At 32.3% G+C, this 16,231-nt stretch overlaps 3 protein-coding genes across 4 annotated transcripts in view; 2 read left to right on the forward strand and 1 right to left on the reverse strand.

Moving 5' to 3' along the window:
* The window catches only part of LOC115888746 (DNA topoisomerase 3-alpha), a 29,859-nt gene extending 25,418 nt beyond the window's left edge, over nucleotides 1-4,441 (reverse strand). The window contains exons 1-5 of the mRNA XM_030908581.1: nucleotides 4,275-4,441; nucleotides 4,008-4,217; nucleotides 3,698-3,950; nucleotides 3,470-3,640; nucleotides 2,815-2,990 (exon numbers count right to left, since the gene is read on the reverse strand). Of these exons, the coding sequence (XP_030764441.1) occupies nucleotides 2,815-2,990; nucleotides 3,470-3,640; nucleotides 3,698-3,950; nucleotides 4,008-4,217; nucleotides 4,275-4,433 (969 nt within the window). The 5' untranslated portion in view covers nucleotides 4,434-4,441. The remainder of the gene's footprint in view (nucleotides 1-2,814; nucleotides 2,991-3,469; nucleotides 3,641-3,697; nucleotides 3,951-4,007; nucleotides 4,218-4,274) is intronic.
* A 116-nt stretch (nucleotides 4,442-4,557) lies between these two features.
* Nucleotides 4,558-6,654, forward strand: LOC115888826 (histone-binding protein RBBP4-like). 2 transcript variants are annotated; one of them, XM_030908680.1, is made up of 8 exons: nucleotides 4,558-4,752; nucleotides 4,874-5,105; nucleotides 5,157-5,359; nucleotides 5,419-5,643; nucleotides 5,695-5,895; nucleotides 5,953-6,129; nucleotides 6,192-6,275; nucleotides 6,331-6,654. In XM_030908680.1, the coding sequence occupies exons 1-8, from the start codon at nucleotides 4,722-4,724 to the stop codon at nucleotides 6,474-6,476; spliced, it is 1,299 nt and encodes a 432-aa protein (XP_030764540.1). In that variant the 5' UTR covers nucleotides 4,558-4,721; the 3' UTR covers nucleotides 6,477-6,654. The 2 variants fall into 2 exon arrangements, with proteins under 2 accessions (XP_030764540.1, XP_030764541.1); XM_030908681.1 differs by having other exon boundaries at nucleotides 5,419-5,640.
* Nucleotides 6,655-6,859: 205 nt separating this feature from the next.
* The window catches only part of LOC115888873 (WD repeat-containing protein 81), a 39,058-nt gene continuing 29,686 nt past the window's right edge, over nucleotides 6,860-16,231 (forward strand). Inside the window, exons 1-8 of the mRNA XM_030908743.1 lie at nucleotides 6,860-7,144; nucleotides 7,197-7,491; nucleotides 7,550-7,790; nucleotides 7,878-8,094; nucleotides 8,152-8,321; nucleotides 11,732-11,892; nucleotides 13,086-13,432; nucleotides 16,114-16,193. Coding sequence (XP_030764603.1) covers nucleotides 7,044-7,144; nucleotides 7,197-7,491; nucleotides 7,550-7,790; nucleotides 7,878-8,094; nucleotides 8,152-8,321; nucleotides 11,732-11,892; nucleotides 13,086-13,432; nucleotides 16,114-16,193 — 1,612 coding nt within the window. The 5' untranslated portion in view covers nucleotides 6,860-7,043. The remainder of the gene's footprint in view (nucleotides 7,145-7,196; nucleotides 7,492-7,549; nucleotides 7,791-7,877; nucleotides 8,095-8,151; nucleotides 8,322-11,731; nucleotides 11,893-13,085; nucleotides 13,433-16,113; nucleotides 16,194-16,231) is intronic.

Here is a 16,231-nt window from a genome sequence, read left to right on the forward strand (position 1 = left end):
AACCCTGTAAAACACTGAAAATGGACACCCTGTACAGAGATTATGTAAACAAATAATTTAGTAGCAATATAATTCCTACTGATTTATTGCTATTTTATTTCTGTTGTTCTCATACACCACTCGTAATTGTACAAGTTGAAAATAAAGACATTTTATTATTATTATTATAATTAGGTATACCATATACAGGGTCCAAAACATAGACTTAAAATAAAATATAGACTGAGCATCTCATTCATAAATAGCTGGAACATGCGGTCAGACAATGTCTTGTTATTGTTGTGTTATTGTTTTAGGTTATAACGAGTGCGACACGAGCGATAGATAGGTTGTCTCTGTCGTAACGGTCGTTCCCCGACGACTCTGCCGAGAAACACAACACTGTCTTTCGTTTCTCAAATACACCTGAACTCTCCGTATCATAGCCGGGTAATTTTTATTTTAATGAAGCTACAATTAAATTAAAAATATATCGTATTTAAACTTTTTTATATTTTATTAAGATTTAGGACAGGTTTTTTAAATAAAAGTTTAGAAAAAACGTCTTAGAGTCCAAAAAGGATAAAAATAACAAAATACACGTTATAGAAGAAATTTTATAATCGAAATTACGTAATTTTTGAAATGAATAATAAATTATTAATTTTAGTCAAACATTTACAACCTCTAATATTAATCAAAACAGGATCTATTCCACAGATATAATAGAATCGGCGACAGGGAGAGAAAAAAAATATGATTGTTGTAATTTTTTTTCTGGTTAAGTGATGTCTTATGTAAATTAGGGAAAACATAAATCTGTTCCATTAAAGGAAGGAAGGTGACAGGAAGTGGATAAAATGAAAACTACATTTATTTAACTCGGTACTGTCTTTATTATACCGGGTGCGTCCCAAAAGTCCCATAATTTTTTTTATATTTTCAAATAAAAAAACAAGATTTAGTATGTTAGTACATGACATAAATTAGGATTGATTGACGCATTCAATTGTTTTTGGTCACTTCCTGTTTCACCGGAAATGACTATAACTTTTAATTTTTAAACGGCACCCTTGGTATATTTCTACTTTATTCGATAGAAAATGATACTCTGAATAGACTGACATATCATATGTCAACTTTTGACATTCTCGCATATGGTTTAATTGTAATTGTAACACGCGGTTCATAACGACAATTTGACTCGAAATACCAAGTGTGTGGTATCAATATATTCATAAAAAAATGCTTTTTCCAAATATGCTAATGAGTCACCCTTGTTCCATTTGAAAAAATTGACATATGTATGATTAAAAATACGATTTGTACATCTTTTAACCGGCCTAGACAAGACACAGAAACCCATTAGACGATCAAAACTATTTTTCCAAGGCTCCTTGATTAAAACTTAGTGTTTTTAACAACACCATGGCACCCTGGATTGAAATTTAAAATAGGATTTGTTTTTAAGCGACAATGTCAAAAGTTGACTTATGATATGTCATTCTATTCAGAGTATCATTTTTTATCGAATAAAGTAGCAATATACCGAGGGTGCCTTTAAAAATCAAAAGATGTAATCATTTCGGTGAAACAGGAAGAGACCAAAAACAATTGAATACGTCAATAAATCCTAATTTATGTCATATACCTACTAACATACAAATCTGTTTTTTTATCTGAAAAAATAAAAAAGTTATAGGGGTGAGCCACTTTTTGAGACGACCCGGTATATTAAAAATATTGTTTCATAATGTAATATCATTTTAAAATTCTTGTATGTTATTTTAGATTCTGAAGATAATTTTAGAATAAACCGGAATATATTTTTAATAAAAACATTATTAATTATTAACAGGGTTATAATTATGATTTTGTGTACAATGTAAGTAAGTAAATAATGTAATGTAAGAGAAAAAATTCAGATTTTACATTTTACTAAAATATTATGTAAATAAGCGCCTTTCTACAACAACGCCACTGTCTCCCAATGGGTAAATTGAGAGTTGCCTACCGGTCAAAAGTCGTTTCAAGACTTAAATGGATTGTTTAAGTCAAATTTCTTGCAAATTTGGCACTGGCGAACCATATTTTATAGTTCTTGAACAGAAAAAGTCAATAAAATAAACACTTAAGGACTACAAGCTAAGAAAATGCGTTAATACAGCCGGGGAGACAGCGGCAACAAAGCTTTACCGCACACGTGCGACACGTACTACAAGGTAATAAATGAATGAATAGGCTCCCTCGCCTCTAATCGGTGTTGTCATGTTGTAAAGAACTTATCCTTTTTTAAACAGTATCCGACTTATAATTTAGTAGTATAAGGACTATTTAATACATCTCTGGAATATTAAAACCTACTTTATTAAACTGTAGTATTAATATCTCAATATATGTGTATAACAAGAAAAAAAATATTGATAATATTAAAGACGTGACAACATAGGCTGGATGAGGAAGGCTCGGTCGACTGTACCCAGAAGTAAACACGTGTACAAAAAATATTGTCTGTCCGCGTTGAGATGTAAATAGTGTAGTCTATATTTTATTTTAAGTCTATGGTCCAAAATCACTGTTATTTTACTTTGAAAATTATAAAAAAATGATTTTTATGTAAATTTTGAGAACCACTGGATTTTTTCAGGGTTTTCCTTCTTGTAATTTTAATCTTCTACATATGTTGCCATATTATCAAGAATTTATGTTTTTTAACTAAAAAAAAAAAATAAAAAAAAAACCATAGGCGTGTTTCTGGGGTAGAAATATACTACCCCTAAAATACTTTCACTTATTTAAGACTCACCCTGTATAATACAAATTAAACTAACTTACTACAGTGTCTAGTGGTAAAGGTCTCCATTTACTTTTGGGCTTGCTATCCACGCTTTCCACTGTTGCCAGTGGAGTTTCCTTGCAATGATCTAAAATCGCCCCGCAAGCATTTTTATCAAACAATCTGTTCCTTTTCCATAAAAATTCTGTGGTCAATTCTTTCAAAGTGTGCATCACTGTAAACATATGTTAATACAAAAACATTCAAAACAACTATTTACTGAGCGACCCAGTGTTCCTAAAAAGCTTGAATATACAGGGTGATTCAAATATATTTTTATAAACACTGGATCAGGTTGTATAAACAGGCTCCTACAAAAGTGCATTCTAGCTCATATATAATAAAAAACTTAAGATTATTTTTTTTTAAATGCAAACCTAAAATATGTACTAGGATGTTCTAGCAACTTCCACAGGGTGGCTCAAAAAAGTATGAGTGAATTTGGATGTTTTTTTTTAAATGGAACACCCTGTATATTATTGCATTGGCTCTTACTTTTTGAGCGACCCTGTAGAAGATAAAACATTTTTCCTGAAATACATCCTGGTACATACTTTAGGAATGCACTTAAACAAAATTCCTAAATTCTTTTTTATAGGACTTACAGAGATGCCAGAAGCACTGTTGCTGGACCCTGTATATCCAAAAAAGTACTTTTAATTTTCCAAAACGGTTCTGCTATAAAATCCTCAATAGCTTGATATCTTTCAACGACAAACCCCAAGGTAGGAAACTGACAAGAACCGTAACTTATAAGTTTTTCTGCTAGTTTCTGTGGAAAAACTTGCCGTAGTCGCAAAGTCTGTAGTCTAGTAAAGGCAGCTCCTAAAAAAAATTAAAATAACCATCATTTAAACAATAATATTAAGTAAATTGGGGTACCAGTTCGCAAATCTAATTCTTGCCGAACATCCACTGCATCACTGATATTTTTATTCGGCTGTCCTAAGGTATTTAAAGCCCTAAAAACTGAAGCCGCTGTAATTTCAGAAAATTTCGCCCTGTATATCCTTAAGTTTGGTTTAATATCTGTGCAAACTTTGATTATTTCATATCCTATATTCTCTCCTTCTCTGTCACAATCGGTCCATATAATCAATCCCTGACAAGAACGTATTTCTCTCTCTAAAGTTCTCTATAAAATACCAAAAAAATACTTTTAAACACAATACCTATAAATAAAATAAATTACCTTAATTTTTTCATAGTCTTTTGAACAATTTTTAACAACTGGAGCATCAAATAACGCTACAGGGTTACAACTTTGCCAGCTACGATACGTTGATACAAATTCATAATTTAATAAATGTCCTGATACTGATGTCATGACCATTTGGCAGTTTTCGCCAAACACTTGTGCACTGAACTCGTATATTTTATTATACGGTGAAAAACCTTCTCTCTAAAATAAGTAAATGATATTAAAATGTTTTAAGAAAGACTAAAAAGTTATTCGAACTCTATTTGAATTCCCTCTGGACAAAATGGCAGCGATATTTTTAGCTGCATCGTTCTTTTCGGCTACATTCAGATATTTCATTATCGTATTCTTGCTTTTTGTACAATAAAATCGAGGAATTAATAGCTTAAAATTGTAAATAACTTTTAAAAATCCCATTTGTTTTCTTTTGAAAGTGACATTTCGAAACAGAGGTTAATTTCTAGGGTTTTCTTTTTTGCAAAACCTTTTTTGTGTCTTCTCAAAATTTATGTTGGTCCTACTGCCGGTTCTTTGGCGCGATTTGTATGACAGATGACGGCTGTTATTGGTTATTGGAATTTGGCATTTAATTTATAGAAAAATTGAGATAAAAATTAACAATTTTGAGTGAAAAGAAGTTATTTAAACGTTTGTATGTATGGTATCGATTTGAAAAAAGTATTACAAAGGCTGTAGATTGAAAATATGGCCACCGTTGGTGATAAAGGGGATGCAGGTTCGTATACAAGTAAAATTTTATGTATGCAGTATAATGTTTGTGAATTTCATTTATACAATTCAATAAGACACCTGCAATTGTAATAAGGCAATTAAATTATGTGGTACTTGGTTTCTAGAAACGTTTGATGATGCTGTAGAAGAAAGGGTAATCAATGAGGAATACAAGATATGGAAACGAAACACCCCTTTTCTGTACGATTTGGTGATGACCCATGCCTTAGAGTGGCCCTCTTTAACAGCCCAGTGGTTACCTGATGTTACCCGACCCGAAGGAAAGGACCATTCACTACACAGATTGATTTTGGGCACACATACAAGCGACGAACAAAATCATTTACTAATTGCAAGGTAATTCAAGGAGATATAGCTTCATTATTTGCTTTCACATGTCAATTTCAGTGTTCAATTGCCAAATGAAGATGCCCAGTTTGATGCATCACATTATGATAATGAAAAAGGAGAATTTGGTGGCTTTGGATCTGTTTCAGGAAAGATAGAGATTGAAATTAAGATAAACCATGAAGGAGAAGTGAATAGAGCCAGATATATGCCCCAAAATCCGTGTGTTATAGCCACTAAAACACCATCGAGTGATGTTTTAGGTATGCCATTATTTTTTACCTTTTTAATAGTGTTTAAAGTGTATTTAATAACATTTTAGTGTTTGATTATACAAAGCATCCTTCTAAACCTGATCCCAGTGGAGAATGTCATCCAGATTTGAGACTGAGGGGCCACCAGAAGGAGGGTTATGGATTATCTTGGAACCCCAATCTCAATGGTTATTTATTATCAGCTAGTGATGATCATACAATTTGTCTGTGGGATATCAATGCCACACCTAAAGAAAACAGAGTTATTGATGCAAAAACCATTTTCACAGGTTGTTTATTCTGATGTTTATGACTTAATATTAAAGATTTTTTTGTTTTTTCAGGTCATACAGCTGTTGTTGAAGATGTGGCATGGCATTTACTGCATGAAAGTTTGTTTGGTTCAGTAGCTGACGATCAGAAACTGATGATTTGGGATACAAGATGTAACAATACAAGTAAACCTTCCCATACTGTTGATGCTCACACAGCAGAAGTCAACTGTTTAAGTTTTAATCCATATTCAGAGTTTATCTTGGCTACAGGTAATAAAAATAGAATCTTAATTAAAAAAATTTATATTTATAAATTTATATTTTTAGGTTCGGCTGATAAAACAGTAGCTTTATGGGATTTGAGGAACCTCAAGCTAAAACTGCACAGTTTTGAATCACATAAAGATGAAATTTTCCAAGTCCAATGGTCGCCACATAATGAAACGATTTTGGCATCGTCAGGAACAGATAGGAGGCTTCATGTTTGGGATTTAAGTAAAATAGGTATTTGGGTTCAATAAATAGTTATTTATATAAATTAATTATATAATTAAATTATGTATTAGGTGAAGAACAAAGTGCTGAGGATGCAGAAGATGGTCCACCAGAATTGCTGTTTATTCACGGAGGCCATACAGCTAAAATATCTGGTAAGATACAGCAAAAAAGGGGTTTTATTGATACTTAGCAATGGATTTTTAATAGATTTTAGTTGGAATCCGAATGAGCCCTGGGTAATATGCTCGGTATCCGAGGATAACATAATGCAAGTGTGGCAAATGGCTGAAAATATTTACAACGATGAAGAACCAGAACAGCACACTCCAGATCCTGAAGTTCCTGCTTCATAATACGCAAAATAATCAAATTTAAATTGTATATCATTGTGCACGTTTTATGTGAACTATTTTAGTTAATTTTAACAAAATTTTGTCTTTTTTTAGTGATGTTTAACATTATTTACATTTTTTATCGCTGTAAAACTTTATATAAATGAAGCAATAAAGATGGTTAATTTTTTAATACACAGTATAATATGTTCGTATGTTTAGAAATTTTAATCTTCTAAAAGTTCTTTTGAAAAAATTCATCAGCTGTTATTATTACGCGCGAACATGGTGGCCAACATGGCATAAGAAAATTTTCCAAGCTCATTCTCCATACCTCTATATCTCTGGTTTGTATTGGTATTCGTCATTAGTGATATAAAAGTCCCTAGATTTTTGTTGACAGTGACAGTTACAAAAATAAAGAAGGTTATGTACGATGTTTATTTTTTATATTTTCTGTTTGACTTGTCAAGCAAAATAAACATAAAATCTCATTTGATTATTTAGTGTGATAAGTTTTTTTTTGTGATAATTTAAAGGCTGTAAATAAAATGATTGGAGCGTTGAACGTTTGATAAAGGAAAAGACATGGAAAATTTGTTCGAAGAAATCGGAATTCCGCCCAAGTACCTGAAGAAATCTGCGAAAGACGATAGATTTGTCGCTTTAGTTCATAAACAATGGCTTAAGTAAATTATTTTATTTAATAAAAACCTTTTTTCTTAATATTCTATGTTCTAGATCATTAGTGAAACATTCCAAGCTTATAGACTTTATCGAAAAGCCAAAACTAGAAGCGTGGCATTGTATAGAAGACACAAACTCGCTGTGGATTAAAGTTTTCGTTTCTGTTTTCAAGAAGAAAGACGCTAAAGTCATCCCACTGCCTCGTATTAGGCCTAATTTAGCCAAAGATGATAACCCCTTGCTCTTTGTACAATTCTTGCAATACATTTCCCATTCCAATTATAAAAATCTCTGGAAGGATGCTTATAAGAAATATAATGGAAATATTGATATTAATAAAGATACTCAGGTATTTTCTCACTAATTTACTGTCGTTTTGTGGTATTTTTGTATTTTTTTCCTCTTAGGTAACTCTTGTTGACTATAATCATGTTTTAAGAGAAATAATTTTAAGAATTTACGGCTGTTCGATAGTAAATACTCTAGATTCCTCATTAAGCATAGAACATTCGAAGGTTTTTGATGTTAATTTAAACGTTTTACCAGCTTGTTGTGGTGTGGAGACAATGAACGCAATATTTTTACTTCACATTCCATTTATAGAGCATAACTTACTAGACGGTGTTACTTTTAGCCCTGCAATTTTAGGTAAGGTAACTTTTTATAATCAAAAAAAAGAAAAAGAAGGTTAGACAAGAAAAAGTATGTATATATTAAATATTTTTTTTATTTTAGATAAATGTTACTCAAAACCTTTATTTATTATTTACCAACTAATAAATCTGTTAAAATCTCTCCACGACAGGAGTCTAACTTTAGGCGATATAACGTTAAATGATATTTATTTTTCTGAAGACTTATGGATCTATGTGTTTCCCCAAATAACTTCCAATATTTACGTTCAAGATTTGACGAATTTTGAACCGAGACATCCCACTTTTAGGGACTGCAGGTTAAAAAAAAAGTTTTTCTTTCAAATTTGTATTATTAAAAAAAATATTTTTTTCAGAAAATTTGGTCATAAATTTGACAGCAGTTTGATGAGATGTTTTTACTGTCAATTGAAAACGTACGATAAGGTTCAAATTTGTGAAGAAAGTCTAGAGGAAATATGCCAGTTGTGGATCGAAGGAAAAATATCGAATTTTACTTATATCTCAGCTTTAAATAAATTTTCAGGTACGATTAATGATATTAAAATGCTTCAGATTTAATTTTTATTTAAGACCAATTTTTTTTAAATCCTTTTTTTTAAAGTATGATCACCCTGTATACGGAGTGGTCCGAATTGTATTTGAGAAACTTCGGCAGCATATTCTGCAGATAAAAATGAGTAAAAAAGTTTATATAAATGTATATCCTAAAATGCTTTATTTCGGAGATACAGGGTGTAAAAGTTTCATTTTTATTTCTATTTTTTGAGACATATTATGATGAGAAAATACAATTCGGACCATCCTGTATACAGTTTTGTTTTATTATTCAATTATTGAAAGTGAGTTTAAAGTAAATTTAATAGCAGAATAGTAAAAATTCTTCTATTGTGTTTTAAAAAAATGCGCCAATCTGCATACAGTAGGGTGGGTAAAAAAATCGACTATTTTTTTCACTCTATACTGTGAAAAAAAGGTTGGTAAACACCTCAAAAAAATTCTCTCCAAGTATGAGCTTTCAGTTTTCTATTTTTTCCTTATTATTAGAAAGAAAAATTTATATCTCGGTATCTAATACTTGGAAAAAATATATCTTTTCATATATTTGTAGAAAATTGAATTCTCTACAAAAAAGGTATCCTGCAATTTTTTTGTAAACCTCACCATTCGAAAGTTATTAAAGGTTGAAGCACAGATTAGGTAAACTATATGTATACAGATAAAAATCTTATTCCTAATTCGTGGTACGAAATTAGGGATTGTTTAGGAATTGTTTTTTATGACGATGAGGAAACGAGTAAAATTTCCTGTGCGCAAAAATAAACTCGCGTAAAATAACAATAAAATAAACAGCGTAATAGAGAGATATCGGTAAACCGAATAGCGTGCATGGACGTTAATAAGGCCAGGTGTTATTTCCTTTACGTGAGGTGGTATTAACTCTCTTCATTTATAGTTATCGGATCGGAAAGAATTCTGTTCGCGTCATGTCCGCTATATAAACTTAACCTAACTTTGAATTTAAAACTTTAAAATTGTTTTTTTACTAGGTATTTTAAAACTAAAGGGCTAAAGTGCTTATTTCCAGTGCTTTATTGTTCAATGTCTGCCAGTGGGTTTAGGGCAACAAGCAACACATTCTCTTAGAAGAGCTAAGTCGTCATCTGCTGTAAACCTAAGCCTCTTTATAGGTTCTTTAATATTGGAAGAGGTGGAATCCATGTTTTGGGCCATATTTATTTAATTAAAACTAATCCCAGCTACTTAAATATCAAATTACCTAATGAAACTAAAGTAATAATTCAAAACAATTCAAACATAACCTAAAATAAAAGATCTCGCCGGCCAAATCAGGCCGAAAGCCACCTCTAAGAATCTCGCCGGCCCGGCCCCTGGTGTCAAATACCCGCACATGTAGGGATCGGCAAGACAAGAAATCTTGTCTTGACAAGCAATTTCTTGTCTTGTCTTGAAATATTTTCAAGAATTAAAAAAAAATCTTGTCTTGGCCATTTCTTGAGAATTGATTTCTTGTCTTGATTCAAGAAATCTTGAAATTTCTTGATATCTTGACAAAAGGGGAACCCCAGTTTAAAATTCGTTTATTAAAGGGGAACCCCCTGTTTAAAAGTCGCGGTAAGATTGGTTAATGTGATGTTTATGCTTTATGCGTAAAATCGAGGGTCAGGGCATCTAATTTTCAAAAAATTCAAAAATTTTGGGCTTATTATACTACAGTAGCCAAAATCATCAGATTTACATAATTTTGTTAATTATTATTATTATTATCTAACATTAAAATGAGTGATTGTGAGGGTTCATTGAGCAGCAAATCTGAGCCATTCGTAATTGAATCTGGTTCAGAATACCTACCACCTCAGACACCTGGACGTAGAAGTTTAATTAGTGATTTTGACAGTAGTGACGGTGATAATACTACTACCAAAGACTACTACCTTTGAATAAGAAGACTAAGGAAGGAGCATAATGATATCCATGTATTCATGCATGGTGGGCGGAAAAAGCGCCATAAAAGCACTCTAGGGTGGGGATCCTTGACAGTTCTGTTTGACGATTCATTTGACACATTTGAATTTGATTTGAAATTTTGTGGATTTGTCAGTCTTTATGGAGCTTATTTTATGTTATTTATTATTTATTCTACTATTGATAGTTGTATAAAGGTAGTAAATCTAGATGGAAATTGTGGCAGAACTTAAATTAACAGTGACACTATCGCGATTTATCGAAAAAGACTCTAAAATAGTTGGTTGTGTAGCGTGCGGTAGATCTCGGCAAAAATTGAGTGAAATAATGGAACAACTTTTCGCTAGTAAGTGACTATATAATATACATACGTGTAGTAAACCGATCATTTATGAAATTCACTTAAATTAACTAAATTATATATTTTCTTGCATTTTAGCTTTTATTTATTACTTGTCAAAGATTAGATGTCAAAGAATTTAGATACGTTAATTTGACTTACCTGCTTCAGTAGCGTATCGGATGTTTGTGTTAATAAATACTTATTATAACTTATCTATTTTTTATTAGAATTATATATTTTTATAACAATTTTAATAACTACCAACATTTATTCACAACGTAAAATAAAACAACAAATTATTGAGTCTACCCCACGTCTACCCTACATCATAGTTTTACATTTTTTAAATAAAATTAGAACGACACTGATAAACCGGAATTTAAGTCGGCCATATTTGAGGCCCATCGCGGTGTACCTAAGATTTTTGATATGCTCCTTCCTTAGTCTTCTTATTCAAAGATTATTATCTATTTCTCCGTCAGCATTTCGAACTCTAATAATATTTTCAATATTATTCATTGTTTATTAACAATTTTCACGAACCCCAAAAGAGAAAAACAAAAGTCAGTTCGTGAGGTTATTTGGTAACGTTAACGTTTGACAGATGACGTGTTAAATAAACGGTTCAAAATCTAAAATGACAGTACCTGGCCAACAAATTTTGTCGGTTATTTTTCACAAACTGCGCATGATCAGTATAACGTTTAGCGTTTTACGTCATTTACCAAATAGGCGACCTAAAAACTCTCTATTGACTCGCGCATATCGTAACCATGATAAGGTACGCGTAAATACTGCATGACGCTATTCGGTTTTCCGATATCTCTCTAATAACTGTGCCGGTCAGGCGCTGTGCACAATTTTAGTGGCCATAAGTGGGCGTGCTATGTGCGCAAACTAGTAACCTAACTAGTGCCCGATTCCGAAAATTGGAACCACGAAAAACAATAAAGAAAAAGCAAAGTTTATAATCTGTGCTAATAATAAGTATAAAAATAGAAACCTGAAAGGCGGAGAGAATTTTTTTCAGGTGTAGAAAAAAATAGTCGATTTTTTTTGACCCACCCTAGTATACAGGGTGACCCAGCTTTCATTTTCAACTTCAGGAAGAAAATTAGGAGACCCAAACTGTCACTATGTTTTCCCGTGGGTCAGCGATTTCTCGTCAGCCTGCGGCAAAAACTGGCGCGATTTGAAAAAGTCAAAGTACAGATTGAACAAAGGAGATAGACAGCTGGATTTGACGTACGACCATTCACAAGCTCAAGTAAGTCAGATTTTATTTAAATAAAGTACTATAAAGTCTGTCCAAGGAGTCAAGAGACGATTTCGACAGAGGATATCCAAAAAATGATAGAAAATACGATCCGCGGTTTGACCAGAGTTTTTTATTGCCAATAATAATGCAATCCCAGAGAAATAAGTAAATATAGATACTTCTTTCTTTTATTTTAGTTGAAAATACGTCTAAAATTCTATTAGTATTTGTTAAAAAAATAAGCACAGTGTGTTTTATAGAATAATTAGTAATTCCACTGATATAATTATTAAAATTAATTTTCTTAACATATTGTGAAGAAACTTAAAATTACTCTTTATAAACACGCAAATTTCAGGAGAATGAACCTGCGCACAGTGGTTCCCAGATAGGTCGTTACTTAGAAATACTAATTTCAAAATGTTTGCATGAAATTGTTGCTAATACTTTTCTTATATTCCCATATAAACTATACATAATAAATAACAAAATCAGGTAAGCCTAGTGTAGCGCTTTTTTTATTAGAAATGTCACATTTTTGCTACGCTAGATAACGCCAATTAATTACTTATTTTATTAAAATTGATGATTGAAAGCTGTTGCCTTTTCTGTAATGGACGTTCGAAAAGAAGGTAAAAAGGTGCTTTGGAAATGTTTCCATAAAAATACAAAATTTTCCATTGCAAAAAAGTTACAGCGATTTGTTAAAAATGCATATTTTTGAAAAACACCCCGTAACTCCGAAACGGTAATAGATATTGATGTGCGGTTTTCACCATCATGTTTTTGATGAAAATTGAGCTCCAGACAGCGATCTTAGTTTTCGTCTATATCCTATAGAAAAGGGTGTTTCCATTTAAAAGCGTCGAATTTGAGCCACCCTGTACATATGTGCAAACATAATCTGTATACCTCTCCGAATAGTTAGAACTTAAAATGCAAATCACAGGAACTGGGCCCAATTTTTTTAATACATATTACATTAAGTTTTTTATATACATTTATTTAGCATTGGTTATCAATTTCTATTAAACCAATTTCTCTCACCAATTTCCATTAAAAAAGGTGCAATCAAGCTATATCTAGATATTTAGCAGTTATGACCGCGCAGCTAATTAAGGGGAACCACTGTGCTGCGGTACTAAAAAGTTTTTAAAATTTTTCAAATACTTGCACCTACTTACGAAACACCCTGTATCTAGGTTCCCCATCACGTGTCTGACGTACTCTCGTCCATAACCTACTACGTCTATATGGCTCGAAGGACGCCGAAATCCGTACTATGTAAGAACGTGAGAACCGTTTGGGTACCGGCAGAGTACCCCAGTTCAATCCAGAGGATGCAGGAATGGACTCCGGATGAGTGTATCCCGGAATTCTTTTCGGATCCCTCGGTATTCAGGAGCATTCACGACGATCTGGAGGACCTGGAGGTACCGTTGTGGTCATCAGGGCCTGAGGATTTCGTGGAAAGGCATAGAGAAGCACTGGAGAGTGCCTATGTGTCTGAGAGACTGCATCACTGGATTGATTTGACTTTTGGATACAAGTATGAACGATATTTTGTTGTTATTTAGGTAGCTTTTATAGAAATTTAAAATTTGTTCTACATTTTTTCAAAATGTTAAATATGTCAAAAAATTACATTTTAGTTATACCGTGCTGGCAACTGTTACTTTTGGGTCGGTATTTACATGTGTGGAAGTAAATCGCATAGGAATCTTATTAAGTCGGAGTGAGAGAAATGCGACCGACCGACGCGACGCACAGTGGGCAAAAATCCAGAAGTATGTTGCAAAAATTCTTTTTTTGTACGATTTCATTCAAATTTGGTAAAAACATTCTATGCTAGTAGCCCGTGAACCCAGTTAGTTTTGGCTGACTTGAGAGTGGTTGGGGGTGGTGGGGGGGATTCATAAAATGGGAAAAATCATCTATTGACTAATACAGCTACCAAAAGGCGGTAAGAATATTTTATATTTCACTGAATTTTACGATTTTTGGCAGAGCCAAGATGAAACAGACAAATATTGAGCAATTATTACTCCTCCGGCATATACAGGGTTTGTTTTATATATTGACATCCTCTGTATCTTTTTTATTCGACGCTTTCGAAAAAAGTGTCTTGAATAAAAGTTTAATGGTCTCGAATACATTTTTCAGAACAGTCTTCTTTGCATATACAGGGTGCCTTAGAAATCCTGTGCGTGGCCCAACTTTCTTATTTCAAATTAGTACCCAATTTCTTATTTGATTTTTATTTTCTCCTAAAAATCCTAACCATTTTTATGTAGCATAGCCTATACCCTTGTTTATATATTCTTCTATACCTAATTGGAAATAAGAAAGTTGAACCATGCCCAGACTTTTTGAAGCACTTTGTATATGGAAAATAGACTTTTTTGGCAAATTTATTCAAAACCACTTTCATTTGAGACAGTTTTCGGAAACGTCAAATAAAAAAGATAAAGGGGGTGTCAATGTATAAAAGAAAACCCTGAGTATACTAATCCAATCTATTCAAGATTGTTTGTCATTTAATAAGTTGGGTCTCTAATAATACCAGACAATATGTGAACAATATTTTATTATTATATTTTAAATAAGTAACCATATTCTGAGAATTAAACAATGACGATTTAGAAAATAACAGAACTTATACCTATTAAAAATATCTAAATTTTATTTTACCATTTACTATTTACTGATATTTTGTTTTCTAACAGCTGGATGCAATGGTCACGAAGTGCACATTTTTAAATCTGAAAGAAAAATCCATTTCATTTAATTTAAAAAATTTGGTACTGTCAAAATTTGTCAATTTGTCAAAAAATGTCATTTGACATTTCTGACATACCCCTTCGGAAATCTTGAGAAAAAAATACGTAACTTTATATTTCAAGTTCTTCTCTAGCTACTATAACAATTAATTTATGAGAAGTATCTTCATAAAGGATCTTACTATACACATACGCATGGAGGCTTACGCTTCCAATAAATTTAATGTTGCGATTTTTTGCGATTTTTTTGACTCAACTTTTATAAGACAGAATATATGCCACTATCAAAAAAACCTTAAATGATTATGTTCTACTTTGACCTTTACCTAGTTTTTATTCAAAAAATCAAAATAAAAGATACTTTTTTACTTACCTTGACATTAAATTTACCGCAACCGGGAATCTACGTAAAACACGTTATGACAATTTTACAATAATTATTGACAGCAAGCTAAAGTCGTCCGATTCAATTGTTATACTACTGTGTCACTTGAATGCAACGCCTACTATTTAGAAAATTGTAGAAAAAAGGCAGTTATTGGACACAAATTTACTGAAAATGTAGGATTTGCGCAAAGTTCGTTTTACAGCCCCTCGAAAGAGACTCCGAATATGTTTTTTTGTTAGTTTTATGTGGTTTCCTCTTTACTAATATGTTTCCAATCTAATGTTATTGTCATAAATGCTAACTGTGGATGTTATTTTTTGCAACTTGGTTTGGACATATTGCCTACTGTGCGACGGTGTGCTGTTGCGGCGTTGCCGATATCAAAATCACGATCGCAAACCGCTTATTTTTAAAAGACTTTTTTTTCAAGAGATAACTAGAAAATTACAACGACTCGTTGATAAATAAACAAATCAAGTATCACGAAACGTAATTAAATCGTGAAGCTGAACGCATAACGTACACCTTTCCCTAGAACTTTAAGTACTGACAGAGGTATTGATTGGGTCGACCGGTCAACTGCGACAAATCTGCTATATCCCCTTCCACGTCTCTTAGCGATGTGCACAGTTTCTCGGTTTATTTCATACGTTTGGCAACGTGTTTACTGTCCTCTCTTTGTTCAGTACATTATAAACGCATTGTACTCTTCTTGCATACGGAAATCTCGACCCAAGAGTTTGCCAGCCCTTAGTATGCTTTTTTAATGAAACAAGTGTCACAACCTTTATTTTTTCCTTGAATCGGAAAATCAATTAATATATACGGTGCTCCATTACAAAAAACACAACTTTGATGCGTAACTTTTTTAGGTGTACACCCTGTGGAACTCTATATATTTTAAAAAATGCTCTAAATTAACCTACATATGCTCACGAAATTTTATTTCAATACAAACTGTCGTTCTCCTTGCCGTGGTTTTTTGAGGCGTCACCCTGTATAGCTGTTAATTTGCAAATAACTATTAACAACAACAAATAATTGAATTTATTGTTATTCCAGATTATCAGGTATCCCTGCAATTAAGGCAAAAAACGTTTGCCTGCATTTGGCTGATGATCACACTTATCTGACAAAATCTGGTAAAATTCTTAAAAAAAAACATCAGACAAGTTTGGTT

The sequence above is a fragment of the Sitophilus oryzae genome, unplaced genomic scaffold (assembly GCF_002938485.1).
Source record: "Sitophilus oryzae breed Bouriz unplaced genomic scaffold, Soryzae_2.0 scaffold_808_pilon_pilon, whole genome shotgun sequence".
NCBI classification, from domain to species: Eukaryota; Metazoa; Arthropoda; class Insecta; order Coleoptera; family Curculionidae; genus Sitophilus; species Sitophilus oryzae.

Bases quoted from the DNA above. Each gene is read 5' to 3' on its own strand.
- LOC115888826 (XM_030908680.1), top strand. From the start codon at position 4,722: ATGGCCACCGTTGGTGATAAAGGGGATGCAG. The intron at 5,360-5,418 runs GTATGCCATTAT...ATAACATTTTAG, and splicing joins ACCATCGAGTGATGTTTTAG to TGTTTGATTATACAAAGCAT. The intron at 6,130-6,191 runs GTATTTGGGTTC...ATTATGTATTAG, and splicing joins TTGGGATTTAAGTAAAATAG to GTGAAGAACAAAGTGCTGAG.